Source organism: Punica granatum, chromosome 4 (assembly GCF_007655135.1).
Source record: "Punica granatum isolate Tunisia-2019 chromosome 4, ASM765513v2, whole genome shotgun sequence".
Classification (NCBI taxonomy): Eukaryota; Viridiplantae; Streptophyta; class Magnoliopsida; order Myrtales; family Lythraceae; genus Punica; species Punica granatum.
In genome coordinates this window covers 5,058,564-5,082,461 of record NC_045130.1, presented here as the reverse complement: position 1 = coordinate 5,082,461, position 23,898 = coordinate 5,058,564, and the positions used below count along the sequence as shown (strand labels likewise).

Sequence of the window (23,898 nt, the reverse complement as noted above, 5' to 3'; positions counted from 1 at the left end):
GGTGGTTCGGATTGAACTGAACTAGTCAAAATTTATTGATTCATGATGCACAAAAGAAAAGGAAAAAAAAAAAAAAGAGTGTATTGTTGATGTTATTAATACGTCGGGCTACGAATCAAAGGTGGACATTTTATCAGTCTGCGACTTGTATAGTTGGGGCGATGATATTTGCGCATGCATGGTGTCTCTTCTCTAGAAGAAGAAGAAGAAGTTGACACATACCTAAATATGTTCATTAGTGTTGGACTATGACTAATATACTTTGCGTACCGAAAATCGATGACGACTAAGATGCAATAATCAGCGGACCACCTTTTGACCCACTGAACTTCTATAGCTCTCACTTGAAATGAGTAATGGCCAAATTGAGTAGTTCTTTCTAATATTTTGGTAGAGATCATTCCGTCGCACAAAATGAAAATCGGATCAGAACGGTCTCGAACTCGGGATTTTACTAGTTCTGATACACTCGATCGATCGATAAGAGACTGAGAATATGAAGAAAAATCTTTAAAAGGGAGTGGGAAAGAGGAAACATCAGCCACACTTAATTGGTCATAGAGTCAAAAACTATGATTAGTGCCAAAGGCAGAGAGTCCAAGTCGGAGGAAACCACTTGTCACCTTAGTTTGGTCAAATCTGGTTGGCAAACTTTCTAATCACAATCTTTTGTTAATGCGTTTAGTTTCAGAGTTAAAGTAACTTTGATTTTGATCGTGAAAAATGACAAATGTTGTATAGTGTGTTGAGTTAAAGTTAAAGTTGACTTGGTAAATGTGTATTTTTATTGTGTAGTGGGTTGAGTTAAAGTTAAAGTTAAAGTTTTTGTGATTATAACCCTGAAAATAAATGAGCCTTTAAATATTCTCAATTTGTCACATGCATCTTCCCCAATAATAAAAAATTTTAAATTCGATATTTATCGTAAAATTACTAGCATCTTTTTATTATATTCACTAATCTCACGGTACTATCCCTTATATCTAAAAGAATTTGTCACGCGTACGGAGAAGGAAATAGTTAAAGGTTGGCTTGCCAACCGAGCTTTCGAGATGCCGCTAGGTGTGCATCGGCTTGATGTTAGCCCTCCTAGATTAGGTGTGCCTCGCTCCCCGGGAATGTGGCAGGGGTCTTTTAGCCCCATTTTGTCATTCTTTTTTTTTTTTCCCTAGTTTTAGGGCTTTAGCTAGGATTTCTATCCAAAGAAAAATTTAATTTACAGCACTCATAATTAAATTATTAAATGAAAAAAAATACGGAGATGTTCTACTATTTTAATCAAAGTAACTGAGCCAAGCACGGCTCCTAATATTCATCCCCAATTTGAACTGATGCATGAGTCATCAAATAATTCAAGCGAATTGATATTTAATTATATATTACGATTCACTTTGGAAGAGATGGCAATGAAAGAATGCAATGAGAAATTACACATACATATATGATCGATTATTAGACGGGTTTCTTTATGCGTAACCCTAGATTAACTGTGATAGCCACTATTGCTTTGTTTGGATTTTCTCATAATTTTGAATGTCTTGTGTTCATGTGAGGCAACTTCTTGGGAGAACGGGGCCCGACGTGCTTCCTCTAGCGTTCTTACAATAAGAAGTGACCGCGAGTTTCCTTGTGTGGTGAGAGAGATTGATATCGCGTAATTTGATGCCCTGGCACGGATTGCTCGGGCTGCATACGAAGCTTGCTGCTACTTGCGTGGCCGATGTCCCCTTTATGTTCTTGTATGTCACCCGACTTATCTTCACCCCCGAACTCTGCAGGACCCAAGTAAAAGAAAATAATTTTATGTAACAATTTACTATAAGTTAAAACAATAGCCTAATTTATAAAGCAATACCTTGTTTGGACAATTTATGTTACTGGGGCAATACTCCTGATCGATTATGATGGGATTGAAGACGTTTCTCATGATGATGTTCCTGAATTGAACCGAAGTGACGGAGCCGGGGTAAGCTGTTTCCCATGACTTGATTCGAACTCCGTTCTGAGTTCCTGTGAACACTACGTTCCTGACCGTCACATTTTGAACCGCTTCTTCGTTGGCATACTGCCCAAGGCTCCCTATGCTGATATACGAATACAACATGAACGTAAACACATATGACCGTGTCGACATCTATATTATATAATTGTATAATATATAAAAAGATGAGTTGATTCATATTCACAGGAAACTACAAATATAGATGAGAAGCCGTAATGTTATGCATTGCCTGATTCCATGTCCGGGACCGCAAGAGATCCGATCAATCCAAACGTTCTTGGAGCCGGGGCCCATTGAGATGCAGTCGTCCCCGGTTTTTATCAAGGAGGAGGTGATGGTTATGCCACTCGAGGTTTGGACGTGAATGCCATCGGTGTTGGGACTCCAGCTCGGGGCGAATATCCTCACTCCCTGGATCCTGACGTTTGTGCAGCGAGCCACGAAGAAGTGGAACATCTTGCTGTTGAATGAAGTCAGGCCGCTCACCAGAACATTGCTCGACCTCTGGAACGAGATTGTCTGCAAGTATTCAAACCCTAGAATTACGGTCTATGGGAATAAAAATGGTGCCGCGAGAAGGAAGCGATAAATATCAGAAGAGAGAAGAAGAAACTGCAACTGTATACACATATATGCACATGAGGCATTAAGCTTCATTCCCAAGCCAGCCCAGTTAGGCAAATGTATATAAATATATTATATATAACAATATTGTATGTATGTAATATATGCATGCATGTTTATTTATAACTACTTGAGGATTGAATACATATAGCTAGACGAACAATTGACTGATTTGCTTGAAGGAAGACTATCTTTTTAAAAATGTTTTCGGACTATCCGGTATTTGGTAATCGAAAGAGTTGAGAAAGTCGATGGAGAAATGGCTTATGTTGTTGTTTTTTCCGGTTCATCGAAGCGCAGCTGGTAGCTCATACCAATTATACCGAGTAAATATGTGAAAGGAGATCACGGCCAGACCTTGGCAGGGGTAGGGCAGCTCTTCCCAGACCTCCGGCAAGCCCAGTAGGTGGCTCCCTGGGCATTCAGGGTCCCGCCATGGATCGAGAGCCTGTTCACGTACTGGAACAGGATCCAGTCGTTGCTATTCCCAAGGCTCCAGTAGTTCGACGAGGCCAGCAGCGTGCCGTACATCCGAAATGTGACCCTGCTTCTGCACGGGCCTCTGAACACTATCGCTCCCAGCAGGAATTTCCCTCGGGGCACATAGATGGTGGCAGGCACCGTGGAGCGGCATGCTGCTGACCATGCCTTGGAAAACGCTAGCGCGGAGTCGGTTCGCCCGTTGGATTTTGCACCGTAACTGACCACATTGTAGACGGCATTTGACGACTGGACCAGGGCGAGGAATGTGAGGAATAGTATAACCCGACCAACGATAACGAGTGACGATGTCATCGTTTAGTTAACGATCCGAGATCAATGCTGCAAAGGTTTCAGATACATAGAGATCAGAAATGGACTTGTGGAGTTAATTTATAGTGATGGGTTTCAATCATTTTTAGGGTTTATCCTGAGAAGCAATCCCATGTATATATTTATGATGCAACACTCGATCCTCACGTTGTCTCCGTACTTGACGGGTACGATCTAATTAATTTTGGTGTGATTAATTAATTATCATGTCATTCTCTTTCTTATTATATGGAAACAAGTCGTGGAAATCGTGCATTGCACGAGATATATCCACCAGTTTAAAAAGAAATAAAGAATAAAAATTCGAAAGAGAAATTATATGATAAAGCTATAAACAACAAAGGCTGAACTGACAGAACAACACAGTCGTAAAACAGTTTTACCAAAATTACTATATCATATAGGTACTGAATGTTTACCCATCTCATATATAACCATGGAAAATATATACTAATCATTCTGGTCTGTAAAGTGACTCCGTGACTACATGTGAATCTTATCACTTTTCTATCATTCTTGAAATTTTAAAAAAATCCTCTACTATAGAAGATTCAAATTCTGCATCATGTAACACAGAGAATCCATGGACTCACTCATAATGCTAAATTCAGATAAAGCCTTAGTTGATAGAAAGCCTTAGGTTGTCTCGAGGCTGAAGCGACTTTGAAAACGATTTTGTTATTTATAATTTGTAACAAATAATGTACAAAATTTTTTTTTTCATTTTTTTGATAATTTCGTAAGATTTTATTCATAAGAAAATTTTTGGGTAAATATTTCCAAAAGATTTTGTTGACAATTTTATAACCGAATATAATTTATAATTTATAAGTAAAAATATTTTTTGGTAAATAATTTCGGAAAATTTTGTTGATGATTCTATAACATAATTAATTTCGGAAAATATTATTGACAATTTTGAAATGAAAACGATTTGAAATTTTAAAAAATAAAATAATCGAGAAAATTTCATTCATAAACTGAGTGTTCTGAGGCCATCTAATTGGGCTCACCTCATTTTTACTTTCATATATATATATATAGATATATATATAGATATTGATATAGAGATAGAGATAGAGATATAGATTATTATATTTTTACCATGTCACTAGAGGGTAAGTGAACGGTTGAACTGATGAGATTATTCCACCCAAGAAAACTAATGAGATTATTCATAGGTAATTTATTTGAAATATTCTGTGATCTTATCAGAAAAGAAAAAATATTGTACTTTGATCTTTATGAAATTCATTTTCCGAGGGAAAACAGTACAGAGGGAAAAGATATCTTTAAATGATATCCGACATAATGTGGTAGCTGTGAGAAAGAGGAAGGACCGGTAATTGATCGAACTATTAGCAACAATTTATAAGGACATCAGAAAAAGAAATTTTCTTCATATATAAAAAATACTGGCATGAGGCCCTAAAATGGAATGGGGAAGTGCAATATGGTTTGATGGACATTTTCCTCGCTCTTCTTTTATTAGCTGGCTCAGTGTTCATAATAAACTAGCTACTAAAGACTGGCTATCAAAATGGGGGATTTAGCTTGCGTCAACTGAGTGCGAATTTTGCAGTATACAGAGGGAGACTCGTGATCATCTCTTTTTTAAATGTCTTGTTACCCAAGGAATTTGGAAAAGTTTGCTAGCTCGAATCGGTTTGCACCGAACTACGGTGAGTTGGAATACGGAAATCAACTGGATTGCTTCCCTTCGAGGGAAGAAGCTTGATGTCATTTGCCTCAAGCTTCTTTGGACTCACTACATATACTGTACATGGCGAGAGAGGAATGTCAAAATTTACCAAAAGTATATCTCTCCTCCAGCGGCAATAGTTCAGAAGGTCTTTGCAGATGTGAAAGCGAAGCTGAGTGTTTACCCCTGTCTCTCACAAAAAATTGTAAATGCTACGTTAGTCGGTCACATGTTTAACTCTTCTGATTTTGTTCACAACTAATTAGTTCCCTTTTGGGTAGAGTTTGGGGCTTAGTCTCTCACGTTGTACTGGGTTAATGGCCTCTGATGTAATTACTTTTGATTAATGAAATTCGCCATTCATCCAAAAAAAAAATACTGGCATGGTCATTCAATGTTGATGTTTCCTCGTTCTACATTTTGAAGAAATAGGCTTACATGTAATAGGTGCACACAACGAACCTCCACCATGAGGAATAAGATCACTGTGGAAAGGTAAGATCCCGACTGAATATTTTCTTTTCCTCTTTTTTTCTATCACAGTGGGATAATTCTAATGTGCACTCATCGAAATTGGTGATATAATATACTCAAATAGTTTACTAAAAATTTAAGTAAATTTCTTTTGAAATCCATGTAATTTACTAAAATAGTAAAGACTCATTCGAAATCTCGAAATTATGAGAGCAATATTTTCCACAATTTTACTAAAAAAAACTATTCAAAATCTGTGTAATTTACTTCAAATATAAGTAATTTACTGAAAAATTAAGTAATTTATCCCAATTTTTTTAATCAAAATACATATAATTTACTTGAAAGACGTATAATTTACTTAAAAATTAAACTAATTTACTATAATTTTAAGTAACTTAATTGCATGTATTGTGCAACCATTTCTAAAATGATTGCAGACTTCCGACAGAGGGAGAGACAGGAGCAATAAATGAGGATTCAATTCTTGCTTGGGATGGGAGTTTTCGGCTTATGCATGGGATTTCTTTTTCGTGAAAGTAATTAGTTAGTTAATTAATTAATAAATTATTAATTCAAGTACTTACATATATAAATATCTAGGGAGGAATAATTCTTGGATGGACGGGACCACGTGACACGTGGAGGATTTGCGGAGCAATATGAGGAGCGAATATATGTGGCTCTTATGTGTATATATAAAAATACATTTGTGTCACATTACACATGCCAAGATGTACATATACATGTCTGTCACATTGTACGGTCAGCTCCCCATATTACGTCAACTTCATAATGTCTCAATTTATTGCTTCTGCTATTGCTCTTATCGACCAGCTCATGAAGATTTTATTAGAAAGAATGAGAAGCTAACGATGCATAAACATGCATTTGATCGAGCACTGCAAGTCGTATAATAAATCCCACTAATGAACATCTAACTCGAGATCTTTTGACTTTGAATCGATGAATTATATCACTGAGCTAACTTATGCTCCTCTTGTATTACCATGATCTTCTTTGAAATGAATTAACTACATGCATGGAAAATAAATTAGATGATTGTTAATAATTAACAGTGTAGCTTTGGTAGGGTTTTGAGAGCGCGCGCACACACACACACACACACATATATATATATATATATGCATTTGTATCCTTTGTCATCAAAGGAAGAACAGATGTATTGAGCTATAATTATTGCAAATATATATACGGAGGTAAACTGTAAGGGAGGCACCAGCTTGTTGCATGTGCTGGACTGACACTAATTTGAAATTTCTTGGATCACAAGATTAATTTATGACAGCCTTATATATAGACCATATATTAAGATGTTGAATTTCAATTACGCATATATATATATATATATATATATATTATATGTATTCTGTAATTAATGACGAAAGTGAGATTCGGTTATAAGATCCTAAATTTGAGGGAGATATTCTAAAATCTATTAACTAATAATAATAATGAGTAATAGCAATTACCTTCGAACAAAGGAAAAAGAAGAAGAAGAGAGAGTTATAACAATTACCGAACGCATCGCATTTCGAGCATTAACGATGCATACGATTTCAATAATGGTCCTTTTACGACCTCAAGAGCGATCCATAGCTTCTCATCAATGGACCTCTTGATCATGACCCAGCTCCATCTTGTACACATATACGCCTTGTGGGTTCATTCACGATCGATGTTTTGAGCTCGAATTCTCATCGGCAAGAATCGCCCTTCATGAGATCACCCCCGGACGTGGACTAACAAGTTTGCGGGGCTTACTTGGATCCTTGAATTGATAGGAGTGGTCTTGTTCATGTACTTAGAGGGGAATAGACTCGTATGCTCGAGCAATGTAGACGAGCGGGCCCTTGCATAGGTGGACCTCAATTTGGGACCCATTGATGAGAAAGCAAGCCCATTTCAATGGACTGTCACCTAGGCCCATGAAGAGGTATCATCTTCATGGTCTTGTGGGGAGAAAGGAGAGACGACTTCTAGAATTGAATTACATTCTTTGCACACCTCTCTTAAAGGAAACGTATAAAAAAACTAATGTGAGCTGATTTAAGCGGTTCGACGCTTGTTTCGTTTAAGTAAGGTCTCGGGTTCGAATCATTATAAATACAGAAAAATCCATTATAGGAGAGTTTCACCCCTTAATGGGTCGATTCGGCTCGACTAAATTAATCGGAGTCCGATTAGACTTTTAGAATACCAGCATTCACGGCGGAAAAAATAAAAACAGAAAACATATATAAACATCTTCGAGATAATAAATCATCGGGGAGTCGATAACTTTAGAATAGTTTCTAAAGAAACGCTTCCAAGATAGACAATTTTTCTCCAACCTTTTACCTCATTGTGAGAATCAATAAAATATCGTAGTGTCGGCACTGTCTGATATTTCTCGAGCAAGCGAAGAGAAGAAGTCTGGCATGAATGAGAAGAGCCTATCAGCATAGCCAAAGGACTGCCTGGAGACCCTGATAAACTGCATGCATGAAAATAATATTATTTTCTCTTCCGATATGCTGCATGCATGATATAAGATTGATCCCCAGGCAAGTCATCCTTGGCTACTAAATCGGCTCTTATCTTCATGCGAGACCATCTCTTCCTCTTCGATAGACATCAAATCTATACCAAAAGAAAATGGACTCCACACATTATATCCATCTGGGTATGCTTTGTGTATATCTTGGTTGCATTTGCTTTGAAATGCGATGCATGTATTATTTATAGGCAGCCAAATGAAAATAAATAAATAAACAAACAAAAATTATATACCAGAGAGCAGATTCTTAGTGACACGTAATCGAGTCCTCCTCCAATCAATTTGCTTCCCGTCTCTCTATCATTTTCCCATAAATATTCTTCAACCCATATCCGGAATATATTCTCTTGCGAATGTCAATGAAATTTTCTTTTTCGGTAGAATAATGTCAATTAATTTGCTTAATCTTTAACTTCGTACAGCTATATGAATATGGAAACCCTCCCCCACTTTGCAATGTGGCACAACATTGCAAGATATTTGCCGATGTTTAGTTCAAGTCATATATCGAATATGAGAACATAAATGAATGCATGTGTACGTGTCCAGTGATAATGATTACCCTACCCTAGCAAGCTAGTAAGCCGATGGATACGTATATCGTACTCGACCTAAATATATACTCTGTTGAGTGAAGATCGAATGATATCAGAGCTTCGATATATAATACATATTTTTAAAGAGTTCGCATGCCTATATATATATATATATATATATATATATATATACGTGGTGAGAGGTTGTATGAATTCCACGATATCCGAACATGCATGGCCTTGGGAGTTGGATAAACCCTCGCCTTAACTATGGTACATATTCCTGCAGTGTCCACACTGTCTGAAAGTCAGCTGCCCCCTTCTGTTATCGAGTGGACCAATTAATTGACTTCATCATGAAAAGTCAATTCGAATTCAGAGAATAATATGATATATATTCCATTGTATATATTCCAGTTTTCCAACTCTATAGCTATCGTCATTGAGAATAATATGGTCTCGAAGGCCTTTCTAGATCTCATTCGCTAATACGAACTTGGCCGAACGTACTTGCACATGAATCGGTCGAGAAGAACTATCCTTGGGCCACTTATAAGGCCTGATTGAGTCGATGTTTTTGGTTACATGTCAAAGTCCCAAAAGCCTTTGTTGGCAACACCATTAATTAATTTCACTGTTATATATAATAATAATAATAAAAGAAGAATGTGAACCTGGATATGAAATGAAATTAACTCCATGTGGTTTAGCTTAAGAGTTGGCTTAGTTTGTGAAACAAGGAAGAAAGGAGGCCCCTTTGAATTTAATTAGTCCAAATTATGATTAATAAAATAGAATCTATTAGTATTTTTAATTTAGTTAATTAATTATCTCTTTGTCTTCACCCCAAAGTAATTTCTTTCGGTACATAATATATGTGTCATGCATGCACTCACTCGCAGTCGCACCCCCTTCTTAATACTGCAACTTTTTTTTTTTTTGCATATATATAGAATCGAGTAATTAATCCCAGTAAGTCTATACGTAGATACATAGAATGACTGATATATTATTACCACAAAAAAAGGACTGATATATATTTATTGGTACTTAATTTTGAGACATATTTCACGGATGGCTAATCCGAAAAAATCCATCGGAAACAATCTGTATGGTAAATCAACTATGAGGAGTATAATAAGCTAGATAGATGCATGTACAAGAGAAGCATCTAATGTTTGTTAGACGTACATATAAGTGTATATATATAGATGAAATATCAATGATCTATATAATGGCAATTATATATACTTTATTCAACTTATAATTAAATAAAAATATCTTCATTTTCAAGGTATATTGCGTGGCCCTCCGTACTTGGTAATATATTATTTATTGCCTTTTGCTTCAAACTATGATTTTAGTTAATTTTAACGGTCACAAACGTACATTTTTTAAATAAATTATAAATGTTTATAAAAAGTGTTTCTTTTTATTCTCTATTATTCAGTTATTTCAAAAATATAATTTATCTAATACTTTAATTGATTTTAAAATCAACTAACAATTATATTTCAATACCTTTACGCGAGCAACAACACCCCAAACTATTCAGCAAAACACTCCCAAACTAAACCTAATTTGTCTTCACCCTTGTTTTTGGTGGAGTATTCTAATAATTACATATGGAGTCACCTTCTCATAAGATTTTGAACTATGATTTTGTGAATACAATATATATATACACACAAACACAAATAATAGAGAATTCCATGCATTTATATGTATATAAGTATATATACACAAATAATAGTACTAATGAAAGTCTCTGTTTTAGCATATATGTAATTTGATCTATTTAATGTGATTTGATCATCTTCCAAATCAGGGGAAAGGAAAAAAGAAATTAAGGCTGTGGTGTGAACAATAATTAGTTTGCTTAGAATGGTAGTAGAACCCATATAAAAAGGGTCTCAAATTAACTTGAAGCTGCAGACACTTCAAACCCTCGCTAACCCAATTATTAATTTTATTAATGACTCTTACAAGTAAATAACTACCGTGACGTCTTATTCGACTAATTATTTGAAGCGGGAAGTACGATCGGTTTAATGTTGTGCGAGAAAGCTAGAAACAAAATATAAATTCAGTCGATCATATGTCGTGGATGGACGTGATCTAACTAAAGTGAAAGGATAAAATTAGTGAATCACTTCCTAAAAATTAAACATAATAAATGGATTATATAATTATAAAATTGCCAATAATTGAAGAGAGCACGCAAGGATAATCAGTGAATCGCTTCCCAAAAATTAATTTTGCCTCGTTTGACTCAAACAAAATCAGCCGAGGATTTCATCTGAAAGCTATATCCGATTATCGGTTTCACTTTCTGCGGCCCCCCATGATCATGATCATGACATTGCAAGCAAAGACCCCACCAAACCATAATTTCTTAATTTGTTCTTGACTTGGTATTAGACTCATCAGCTTCTTCTCTCAGATGCATGCATTTATGCAATTTAATTAATTAATTGATCCTATTTATATCTTGAAAATAAAATGTACGCGCGACTTTGCTTTTGATTAAAGCCAAAAAAACAAATTAATTGAATTTAAATAAAATTAACTCATCATCAACTGCTATATATATGGACTGCTCAACCGTTTGAACTCCTCATCGATCACTATTCAACTCATCATCAACTTCTCACTCTCTAATCTCTTCTTCCAAACCAGTTATCCGCAAAAACAATGGCAAAACTCATCACAACATTCTCCGACTCTGTCGTAGCGCTCTCAGCTTTCTTCTTCTTCTTCTTCCTTCATCACTGCCCTCTTCGAGCAAATGCAGCCAAGTATGACGTCGTGGAGTTAGGAGCCATCCCGGGTGGCAAGACTGACTCTTCCGAGGCTTTCCTCCAAGCATGGAAGTCAGCATGCGGGTCCAAGGGGCCAGCCACCATCTACGTTCCGAGTGGAAGGTTTCTGATAGAGAAGCCGCTTGAATTCACCGGCCCTTGCAAGGGTGGCCCCATCGGCATTCGTATCGATGGGACATTGGTGGCTCCATCCGATTACAAGGTGATTGGGGGTGCGTATAGTTGGTTGTCATTCCGGGGTGTGGACGGGGTCTCACTTTCAGGAGGAACGCTTGATGGGCAAGGCACCGGGTTGTGGAAATGCAAGGACTCTTCCGATAGTGATTGCCCTACAGGAGCATCGGTTCGTGCCTAGATTTCTTATATCTTATTATTTATTCGAGTGATAACATATAATTTTGTATCACATAATAGATCACAAAATATCACAAGATGTTTAACTTAAATGTAAATTAATCCATCTGATTTTTGTTTTTGTTTTTGTTTTTTTTTATGACAATGCATAATGCAGACACTGCTCTTCACCAATTCAAAGAATATAATAATCAGTAGATTATCATCCCTAAACAGTCAGATGTTCCACATCGTAATCAACAACTGCAAGAATGTGAAGGTGCAAGGAGTGAAGATCTTGGCCGACGGGGAGAGCCCCAACACGGACGGCATTCACATCCAAAAATCATCTGATGTGACAATCTTGAGCTCAAAGATTGCGACTGGTGATGACTGCGTCTCCATCACGCAGGGGACGTCGAATGTGTGGGTCGAGAATGTTCTTTGCGGACCTGGGCACGGGATCAGCATTGGCAGCCTCGGGAAGGACCTAGAAGAAGATGGCGTGCAAAACGTGACAGTTACATCAGTAACGCTGAAAGGGACCACGAACGGGGTGAGGATTAAGTCCTGGGGCCGGCCTAGCAACGCATTCGCGAAGGACATCCGGTTTCAGCACGTAGTCATGTCTAATGTCCAGAACCCGATTATCATCGACCAGAATTACTGCCCCGACAACGAGAACTGCCCCGGTCAGGTATGCGGATATGTACATCTCTCTCGTATAGGTTTGAACAAGCTAGGCAATGTATCCTAATAGTCATCATCAAATGGGCCTTGAAAGTGAGCCCAGACCCAGAAAGGCCCATAATTATGACCATTTACGTATAGGAATCTCTATAACAATTTCGCCATCAGTACTATCTAATATTCTCACACCCATAATGTCTTTCTATATATTGCAGGATTCGGGTGTGGAGGTCAGCAACATAACTTATGAAGACATTCATGGGACATCGGCCACCCAAGTGGCACTGAAATTCGACTGCAGCAGTGCAACCCCATGCACCGGGATACAGCTGAAAGACGTGAAGCTCACCTACAAGAACCGGCCGGCGGAAGCATCGTGTGTTAATGCCGATGGAACAGCTAAGGGGGTCATTCAGCCTGCTAACTGCCTGGGACAGTAAAGCACTAGAGAATACTTGAAACATATATGGTGCTAGCTCATATGTATCGACCTGATATATATAATAGGCATATGGTCCAACCACTGTATATCAACATAGGGTTGTTACAGTTTAAACCTGTCGCATGAACCGGTGGTGATGTATATGCGCCCGATCCTGCGAGTAGCTAGCTTCGGACAAGTACTTGTATAACTTTTAGTAAGACATCTAGCTAGTCTCTCGTGATAATGTTCTATTCATATATATGCAATATGGGACATTTCTCTTTTTCTGATAAGCTGATATTCCTGCCGTTGACATGACTTCCTACGTCGTGACTATTGATGATCAGTATCAAGACCGGAATCGATTGGAATAATAATAATCTGATCTCAAAATTACGTAGTTGGAGCCCGACCATAAGATTTTAAACGTAACAATATATATATATATATATTTATTTATATACAAAATATATACACGCGCGCATAAGGGAACCAATGCGTGTACAACACTTGAATATATATCCTGCTACAGAATGTCCTTTGCTTCGTTAACGAGCGGGCGTGAATCATACTAGACCGAATCGAATGGCTAAATGATACGGAAAAAAAGTCCAAGTTAGAATTTTCTTCGCATATTCTCGGATCCTCCTTCTAGTCCGACCACCGCTCTCTGAACTGCAAGAAGGGCTCTCGGGTTGATACCGGAGAGCCTCTTCCAACGCTCAAGTGAGCGGCGGTCGAACCAGAAGGAGGACCCGAGAATCTTTCGAGATACGGAGAGGATTCCAACCCGAACTTTTTTCCTGCTCATTAAAACTCTCATTTGATTTCTTAATACATGCATCTTCAGAGATCTCGTAAACTTGCAATGAATCATTGGAGGAACAATGTAGCCTCAGAAGAATCATTTGATTCATGTGTCTTCATCTTATAAAAATTTCGGAATCTGACAAATGGTATGAGAGCTTAGTTTTTTCGACCTCCTGAGCTTGTGGGATATAAACTTATTTTCGATTACTTGAATTTCGGGGATGAAATTCTTTAAAGGCGGAGATTTTGTAACATCCTGAAATTTTATAGGCTTACATATACATGTTTTTTACGTACATGGATATTACAATTTTGTTTATTGAATTTTCGGCTAAATGTTAACTTTATTTAATTAAATATAAATAAGTTTCCTTCCTTTTTATGGACAACCATCCACCCAATTTTTTCCTTTAAGCTTAGCCAACTCACCGCTCACTCATGCTCACTAGCTGATCTACTGCCACTACTTATAAATTTAACACATGTCAATTAACTTTCCACTCATCAATTTCTTCTTAATCATAGGAGCTGCCATTGCCTTACTTTTTACTATTTAAGATTCTTTTGCTCAATCTTCTTGATCATTTGCATGATTTTGGCCAAACATTCGGAGAGACAGAGGCATGGAGTTTTGAGTGGAAAAGGAAAAGAGAAGAAAATAGCAAACCATGGGATTTCGATGTTTTAATGTTCAAGGGGCTTGTCAAGGTGAGTAATCTAGTACTTTTATTATTATTATGTCTGTATTTTTAGAACTGCGTTGTCATGATCATGTTAGTGTCGCGGATCATGCATGTATTTTTATATAATCAATTATGATATTTGAAAATGAGAAGTGAGGAATTGAGTTGCGTAAATGAGATTGATGGGAGTCTGTGAGTCTTGTGGCGCCCTGAGCCAGTCATAAGCCGAGCAGTATAAAAAAGCTGCTTGGAGCAAAGAGGGTGTCAGTGTAGAGCCGCCACTATGGTCGGGAGTTGGGAAGGGTACATGGACGATCTGAGTTCTGGAAGTCTCGACGATATTTTTATAATATTACTAAATCTGTGCTATGATCCGGCTAGTTTAGGTTGTGGTTTTTCACTGAATGTCAAGCTCACCTCCCAAATATATTCTCAATGTTTTACAGGTCAAAATGGCGGTGGATCGTGGCATTTTATGGTATTTTTAGTTGTTCAATTAAGATTATAATTTTTGAAATACTCTTTATATTTAAGGAAATTCATGTGTGTTCATCTTATAAAAATTTCGAACTCTTATAGGTAGGTTCCTGACAGAGAAGTCGGTGGAGTTCGCCGAGCCGCGTGAGGGTGGCCCCATTGGCATTCGTATCGATGGGATGCTGGTGGCTCTTTCCAATTACAAGGTCATTGGAGTGCGTATAGTTGGTTGTCGTTTCGAGACATTGACAGAGTCTACTGTTGAGAATTATAATTCCGCATGGAAAAAATGAAAGAATAATCATTGGTTTATCTGAGGTTTAGAAACTATCACTTATCATTTTGAGTTTTTAAGCGGATATGGTGTGACATCCCAAATTTTGTAATATCCATTCACGTGCAATTTCTAATTTTTGCAATTTCACACTAAATTTATTAATTGATTTATGGTACAATACTTGAGATAAGCTTGCAATTTGCTTTCCATATGTTAAATTCTCCTTCACCCTTGCCTTTCCACATGTCCAACTCAATTCCATCTTGATCCATTTGCTTTTTCCCACCGCCATTCTTCTTTAATATAAATTGGTGCTCGTTCAATTCATGGTCACTTCATTCAATTTCAAGTTGTAGTTGTTTGAGAGAAAATCCGAGAGAAACATCAGAGAAATTTTTAGAAAAATAGTGAACAATCAGTTTCCATAGTTTGATGTTCGGGAAACTTGTCCAGGTGAGTAACCTATTCTTAAACTAGTATTTTTATTATCGTTATAATGGTATTTTTAGAACTGTATTGTCATGACCATGTCAATGTCACGGATCATGCATGTATTTTTATATAATCGATTATGATATTTGGAAATGAGAAGTGAGGTATTGAGTTGGGTAAATGAGATTGATGAGAGTCGGTAAGTCCTGTGGCGCCCTGAACCAGTCGTAAACCGAGCAGTAGGAAAGGGCTACCTGGAGCAGAGAGGCTGCCAGTGTGGAGCCGTCACTGTGGTTGGGAGCTGGAAAGGGGCACATGGATGATCTGAGTTCTAGAAGTCTCGATGATATTTTTATAATATTATTAAACCCATGCTATGATCCGGGTAGTTTAGGTTGTGGTTACTCACTGAGCGTCAATCTCACCCCCTAAATATATTCTCAGTGTTTTCCAGTTAAAAGTGGCGATGGATCGTAGCATTTTATCGGGATTTTCTCGTCCGATCGAATTTGTAATTTTTTTATCCTTTATATGTAAAGAAATTTACGTGTAATTATAAAATTTTATCGTAATAAAATTTTCGGATTTTACATATGGGCTCATATCCGTTTGAACCTAATGAAAATTCAATATGGTATCAGGCACGTGATAATGTGTAGGCAAAAATAGAGTATACATTGCACATGAGGACGGACGTTAGAAATTATAATCCCACTTCCACATGGAAAAAAAAACTATTGATTTTTTTAAGGCTTGGATACCCTAATTTCAATGATCAGACAATTCATCACAGAGTAGTTTTTCTATTGGGAAAAAAGACATTTTTCTTAGTATCATTTCCCAGAAAGTTGACAAACTGGGTGGATATGTAAAAGCTATTCTTTCTTTTCCATCACTTGGAACTTCCAAACCAAAGAAATGCAACATGAGAAGGAACTTTTTACGTTACGTTTCAACAGAATGAATTCGGTAAAGATATCACTTATCAATTTGAACTTTTAAATTATATGAGTTCGGGCCCGTTTGAGCTTAATGGAAATTCAACATCTACCTTTGAAGAGGGACGCTTGAAGGGCAAGGCATCGGGTTGTGGAAATGCAAGGCTTCTTTCGATATTAATTGCCCAACCGGAGCCTCGGTACTTGCCTAGACTCTTATCTTAGTGGTGATCGAAATTCACCAATAAATTTCTTATTTCATATAATGATGGGTAAATTACAAAAAAAAATTCAAATTTTATAAAATGTCTCAATTTTGTCCTAAATTTTGTTTTGTAACAAAAATAACCATAAGTTTTCTAAAATGTCTCAAAAATGACTTCCGAAATAACTTTCGTCAATTTTTGCTGCTGATAGTGGGTTCTTTTAACAGTCCACGTAGGTCACACGTAGACTAGTGGGTCCCTTTAACAGTCCACATAGGTCACACGTAGGCAAAAATTGACGGAAGTTATAATGGAGGTCATTTTTGAGACATTTTAGAAAATTTATAATTTTTTTTGTTATAAAATAAAAATTTAGTACAAAATTGAGACATTTTATGAAATTTAAATTTTTTTTTAATTTACCCTATAATGATTCAAAAAATATTAATTTTTAAATTTGAATCGACCATTCTAATTTTTTCTTTGTTGATGTGACAAAACGGCTTGCCACTTAAACAAGGAACCATAATTGAGAGGCTGCTGCCTCCGACAAGTATGTCGTCTTCTACCGACAAAAGATCCGTCTCAACTCTGAAGCCTTCCCCGAGACAAAAGGACTTCGACTTTCTCCTCTGCTTGTTATCGGGTCATCCTCTTCGTCTTCCTCCTCTGTGTTTTTCATCGGACGACCTTCAACAATGGCGGGTGATCAGGTGAGCAACAAGCAGGTCATCCTCAGGGACTTCGTGGAGGGCTTCCCCAAGGAGTCTGACATGTACATTGCGACGGGCACGGTGAGGCTGGATGTCCCGGAAGGTTCCACCGCCGTGCTGGTGAAGAATCTCTACCTGTCCTGCGACCCCTACATGCGGAACCGCATGTCGAACCTCGTCGGTAGCTACATCGAGAGCTTCAAGCCCGGCTCTGTGAGTCCACCAGCCTCCTATTCGATCATTTTGTAGCTCCTATTGTGTTACTCTGAGCCTTTTTCGATTGTCGGCGGGTCGTTCCGTGAAGCTGAAATTTCGAGGGATGGTGGAGATTTGTGTGAGAATTTGTTGGGTCATAGAGTAGTCGGCTGCTGCTCTGTTCTTGCGCAGGTGCTGCATCAATATCTATAGCTCACTGTGTGTTGCCATAGTTAGGATTAGCGACAGACTAGTAGCGGAAAATGAATCCCGAGCGGCTCGTGGGGCCTGTCGCCGGAGTACTTCCATTGGGATTACGATCCTGAGGGCCGAGATATATGATGGTTTTGATGGATGGGAAGCGAGAAAAGTTGAGATATTTATGTCTGCAGATGTTTGTTTTAGGAATGTGTTGTGTGGTTCTTTTAAGGGAGATTTTGGTCTTAGTTAGTAAAATATCAGTTTGCTTCATTCCTTTGTTTATGATTAATAGGACAGTGATCCTGAATCATCTGCCGTCGGTCGAAGGTCAAATTAGGATAATTCATTTCGTAGTGATGTTCCTTGACCTAGATTTTGACTAACTGCCAAACCCGAGCAGAGTTGAGTTTTGAGAATGTTCATGATTTAGTGCGAGGCAACAGAGACTCGACTTCGGCTCCTTAATAATTCATAGTTGGGTAACTTTTTGGTGTTGCTTTCTTCTCACAAATTACACTTATTAACCATCCATATTATGGTGTCAGTCTCCAAGAAAGATAAACTGAAAGCTTCTTTCTTTTATAGTAATGCGGGACGAAGTACACTTATATTTGTGCTTCTTGTGTTGCAACTGTTTACGTGGTTGAATGGTTGCAGCCGATATCCGGATACGGGGTGTGCAAAGTTATTGATTCGGGGCACCCAAAATTCAAGAAGGGAGACTTGGTCTGGGGGATGACCGGATGGGAAGAATACTCGCTCATCACTGCTCCAGAGACTTTGTTCAAGATCGAGCACACGGATGTGCCCCTCTCCTACTACACTGGTCTCCTCGGTACGTGTTCCACCAATCTTCTGTAACTAGTAATCTAAAACAAGTAATGATTATTTTCTCGAATGAATGTAATCATGACAAAAGAAAGTACTGAGGCAAATTAGAAGGGTAAGAAGAATGGTATTATATGCAAGATCCTCGCCTTCATAAGCATACTTTCGATCTATAATAAATCGAAAGAATCCAACTAGAGCAAGCTAGAAATCCTCAATGCTGTACAGATAACAAGTTGTCCTTATTCTGCATATTCCGCTCCCACTTCTTTGTTCTGGGTTGAATGCACACTCATTTCGCGGTTCTCAGCTAAAAGGACTGTTCTTCTCAAGGTGGAACTGGATTTTGACAGGAATGGCCGGGATGACTGCATATGCCGGGTTTTTCAAGGTGTGTTTTCCAAAGAAGGGAGAGACCGTCTTCATTTCTGCAGCATCAGGGGCAGTTGGTCAACTTGTTGGCCAGTTTGCAAAGTTGACCGGATGCTATGTCATTGGAAGCGCCGGAAGCAAAGAGAAGGTAATCAAGCTGCTCATCTATTTGTATATTTATCACAGATACTCATGAGAGATCTCATTCTAATCGTTCTCGAATCATCCTTTTCTCCATCTGTCTTCTTGTTTGCTGTGAAAGTAGGTTGACCTGCTGAAGAACAAGTTCAAGTTTGATGATGCTTTCAACTATAAGGAAGAGCCCGACCTGAATGCAGCCCTCAAAAGGTCTCAAGAATTTCTAATTTTGATCTCGAAATTTTTTTACATTTTATCTGACACCACCTTGAAATTTCTGTGACATCGCTGTGCTGCTTTTCTATAAGTTCTTCGAAATATCAAGTTCATCATAAAGAGCACTTGAAGTGCACATTGAGGCTTCTCATGATTGTTTTATACATTGAAGGGTGAGGGGTAGTTCAACCGAATTTCTAAGAGAATATGATCCTTTAGGGCACATTTTAGTCATGCAACGAAGTGATAGGGATCATAGATTCTTGATTGAAATGAGCAGTGATTACATCTAATCTGACATGACAATTAAACTATGCTCGTATATACGGTTATACAGTGATGACAGGTCACGAGCTGTCAGATTTCATCTTTTGCTGCATTAGCCCAACTGATCCATCTTAAATGTTTGTGGTTGCTGCACTAAGCCCCATTTGGTTTTGTAAGAGTTATAATATTATATTTTTGGTTTCTCATAGATACTTCCCAGATGGGATCGATATCTACTTCGAGAATGTGGGGGGGAAGATGCTCGATGCAGTGCTGCTCAACATGAAGGTACATGGGCGAATCGCAGCGTGTGGGATGATCTCACAGTACAACCTCAAGCAGCATGAGGCGGTCCACAACCTCATCCAGATTGTCGTGAAACAGATCCGAATGGAGGGTTTCATAGTCTTCGGGTACTATTCGCAGTACCCGGAGTACCTCGAGATGGTATTGCCTCAAATCAGAGAAGGGAAGATAGCATACGTTGAAGACATATCTGAGGGCCTCGAGAGCGGCCCGGCAGCACTAATTGGGCTCTTCTCAGGCAAAAATATCGGGAAGCAAGTGGTTGCAGTTGCTCGTGAATAAGCGAGAACCCGACCTAATAATATTTCTGCTCCCACGAACCACAGAGAGAGAGGGATGCTTTCATTTCTCTAGTTGTTACTGCAAATAAGCGTCCTCTGTTCTAGTATGGGCACTGCCGACTTTGCCACTTTTATTTACCAATAAAAGATTTCTTTTGTCTTTTTGGTTGCCCATTTGTTGTCTAATACTAACGCGGGTTACTGAGGCATATCAGTAATACTAATGCAGGTTGCCACGATAACTTCATGGTTAAAATGTATCCCGATCTTATTTTTCTTTTTGTTTACAGCAAAGAAAAAGGAAAAAAGAAAGTGGTATTTATGAAGGACATTACTTCAAAATTGTTGTATAATTAAGAACCATTCTTCTTGTTTACATTGTTCTAATTGACTATTTGTTAATAGATATTGTTTAAATATATATTATCTTTACAATTATATCTCGTCTGATCCTGCAGTGTCTCTGATATATAATAGAAGTTATATTATATTTTATATATTAAGCTAGTATAATTTAACTATATTATAAATATAATTATAGTTCAATGATATTAAATTAAATATACTTATATGTATGAATTTATTTATAAAATATATTCTCGTATGCACTCTCCATCTTTTCTATTTGCTGCTTTTATATATTTATATTGATCGATGGGCTTTCCTGGAATGCTATTAGAAAACATAAAAAGTTGACACCCCTGTAATTTATGAATTCTAGACAAGCCATACATAATTTATGAGTTCGATTACTAACCCATTTTTTTAGAGGGAAAATCTAGGGGACTAAAAGCCCTTAATTGGTTTGTAAACCAAGTCTGGACTAAAAGTTTTTGGTAAGAGGAATCGCTTTAGGACTTGACAGGACGACGAATCCTTATTTGCTCGGTACGGCAGGTGAACAAGAATGAGAGCTGTTGGATAAAGCAAATCCCGCATTTGAAGAGTCCACGACTCTCCCAATTTCCGACGATCGTTTTTGGTGTAAAAATCAAGTCTATGTGCAGAAAATTTGACCTTTTTTTTGGCAAAGGGTAATTGAATAAATCTTTGAGCTTTTACATCCAAATTAAAGGCTAAATTATCCTTGTATAAGGCAAAGTTGATGGATATTCGAACTGTCCTGTGTGTCCAAATTTGCCTTCAATCTGTCCCCTTTGTCTCTATGCTTTTCTCTCAGTTACAATCTGTCCTAGCCATGGTCATAGCTCCAGATGAAGAGAAGAAGAAGCAGAAGCAGAAGCCAGAGAAGAAGCTGGTCGGGAGAAGGAGAAGGCCAAGAACTCGCAGCAAGAAAGTGAGCAACTTTCATTTCTCTCTGTCTTCCCCTGTTTCTAGTTCGACGTTCTCAGGCATCAAGAACATAGTGTATCTGGAAGTTAATGTCACTGTGCCAGCTTCTAGGATACGCTATGCGTTCTATTTTGAGTACTCTCGAATCCTACAGTTTCTTGTCCGTCTTCCTATGTATGTCTCGTTAACCTGGACATTTACAGAGGATGTTTCATGCTGATATCAGTTTGACATGGAATAAAGCTGCTAACAGATAGAAGTCTGAATACTGTTAGAACCGTTTATAACTGTAACAAACAGTTAAAAAACAGCTCCTTAGAGCAACTCTTACTCCTGTGCCAGAACTCGAAGCCCGAGGCAACTCCTATCACATTCCCCTTGTTTCAAGTGAAAGGAAATGAATGGTAAATCATGTTGATAGTTCATTCGGGATCTGATGGGATTATCTATCTGCAATTTTTTACCAGGTGGTGGTCTCCTGCGACGCGTGGCTGCCCAAACGGTTAGTCATCAGTCGAACATTGATGCATTTTAGTTTTGCAACTTCGATACTTTTCTCCCTTGATATCCCACTTCTCCAACGGCCAAACCGAGCCTTTTACACGTTTTTGTTTGTACATAGGATCATTTGAAGTAAATGAACTTATTCTTAATGGCAGGGACTTCCGAAGCAGTTCTGCACTCTTCATTTGCCTGAGGAAGACGCAGTGATAATTTTGGAGGACGAAAGCGGCAAAGTACATGAAACAAAGTATCTTTTGCATAAGACGAGCCTCTGTGGTGGTTGGTGAGGTTTCTCTTTAGCTCACGGTCTAGGGAGGGAGACGTAGTAACTTAAGGTGATAATCATTAATTCTTTTAAATTCATGATCAAACAATTAAATTGCTGCAATGTATCCCGTCGGACAAATTGCTGTAACGTAGTAACTTATCAAAAGCGACGCATGTTTTTTTCGATGCTTTTAGGTTTACATTGTAAGATCAAATTCTTTTGATGAGGTAGATGCAGCTCTTGGCCTTCTAGATTTGGATCATTGCTCGAAGAGGATGTGCTCAGGTACTTCCTTCTTCCGAGGAGAACTCAGCGCCATCATGTTTCCTTTCAGTTACTCAATCCTTTTCTTCTTTTCTGGTAGCGAAATCTGCAGAGAATGACAACAAGAAAAGCGAAGAAAGAGAAAGACAAGTACTATGAGCCTCTCGCAAATGGCAACCCCCTAGAAAATGGTCAAAGCAATGAAGATCAAGTTCCGGAATTGTTGGACGAGATCGGATTCTCTGAATCAGCAATCAGCTTTAAAGACGTAACGAGTATATATAGAGGATTTCGAGCAAAGTATTAGGACCTCTCGTGCAGCCAAAAGTCGTTCTTTCTTGAGAAGCTCCCCGAGGGTCTCAATTGTAATTAAATGGCTGCAGCAATAACCTCCGAGACCGCAAACATAGCCAACACTGTCAGAGCCTCTAAAGACTCTAAAAGGCATTCGCGGATCTTAGCATGGAGGTTGGATCCTTACGAGCTCAGTTGGAACAACTCATGAATCTTGTTATCAGATCAGAGCAAATGAAAAATGCAAAGAATGAACGAGCTTGTGCAGAAGAAGAGGTCAGCAAGCTTGAAAACTAAGATTCTGAAAGCAAAACAAATTATCAGTAAGCTCGACTGTGATATCGAGACTCTCAATAATAATGAGCTTGGGGTCGATCGAGCTGATGTTATGGTGATGAAAAGTTCATTTTCGGGGTTGTGATGCATAGGAGATCGTCACAGGAAACTTTATTTTTGGGTCAGTAACGTATACAAGAGATGGGAATGTTGGTTAGATTGGGACGCTCACTGGGACATGCACTGTGTCAAGCTTAGAAGAACAACTTTATATAGAACTTATTATATTATATGTCGTATTGTTTTTTTTTCCTTTTGAAATTTTTATATAGTTTGGTATGTCAGTTAATTTTCTAATGAGTTGGCATATTATTATTATTAATTTTATTTACAAAATCTTCTTTGCAAAAAAATTGAGAAAATTAATTATTGGATAAGCCTAAGACGTTATGTGTGCTATGAAAGGGAATATTTATATATGACGACTAAATTATAAAGGGAATTTTCATTCTTTTCGGTAACTTCTTTTTTTTCTTTTTCTTTTTTTGGTTGCAAGTAGAATGTCCAACTCATTATATAAAAATAAAAACAAGATTTTTTTTTTCTGGGAACAAAATATAATTTGTTTGAGATATATGCAGCTTGATAGAAAAACCCAAAGAAGATATACGTATTTTCC

At 37.8% G+C, this 23,898-nt stretch overlaps 3 protein-coding genes across 3 annotated transcripts; 2 read left to right on the top strand and 1 right to left on the bottom strand.

Moving 5' to 3' along the window:
• Positions 1–1,348: 1,348 nt before the first annotated feature.
• LOC116204467 (polygalacturonase-like) lies at positions 1,349–3,517 on the bottom strand. Its single transcript, XM_031536562.1, has 4 exons — positions 2,984–3,517; positions 2,232–2,521; positions 1,856–2,084; positions 1,349–1,772 (listed from the first exon to the last, which is right to left on the bottom strand). The coding sequence occupies exons 1-4, from the start codon at positions 3,419–3,421 to the stop codon at positions 1,545–1,547; spliced, it is 1,185 nt and encodes a 394-aa protein (XP_031392422.1). The 5' UTR covers positions 3,422–3,517; the 3' UTR covers positions 1,349–1,544.
• A 7,829-nt stretch (positions 3,518–11,346) lies between these two features.
• Positions 11,347–13,259, top strand: LOC116204466 (polygalacturonase-like). The gene is made up of 3 exons (XM_031536561.1): positions 11,347–11,876; positions 12,045–12,563; positions 12,772–13,259. The coding sequence occupies exons 1-3, from the start codon at positions 11,406–11,408 to the stop codon at positions 12,994–12,996; spliced, it is 1,215 nt and encodes a 404-aa protein (XP_031392421.1). The 5' UTR covers positions 11,347–11,405; the 3' UTR covers positions 12,997–13,259.
• Positions 13,260–17,346: 4,087 nt separating this feature from the next.
• LOC116205009 (2-alkenal reductase (NADP(+)-dependent)-like) lies at positions 17,347–20,492 on the top strand. The gene is made up of 5 exons (XM_031537425.1): positions 17,347–17,729; positions 18,570–18,747; positions 19,094–19,260; positions 19,378–19,460; positions 19,943–20,492. Exons 1-5 carry the CDS (start codon positions 17,502–17,504, stop codon positions 20,319–20,321), a joined length of 1,035 nt encoding a protein of 344 aa, XP_031393285.1. The 5' UTR covers positions 17,347–17,501; the 3' UTR covers positions 20,322–20,492.
• The last annotated feature ends 3,406 nt before the right edge of the window (positions 20,493–23,898 follow it).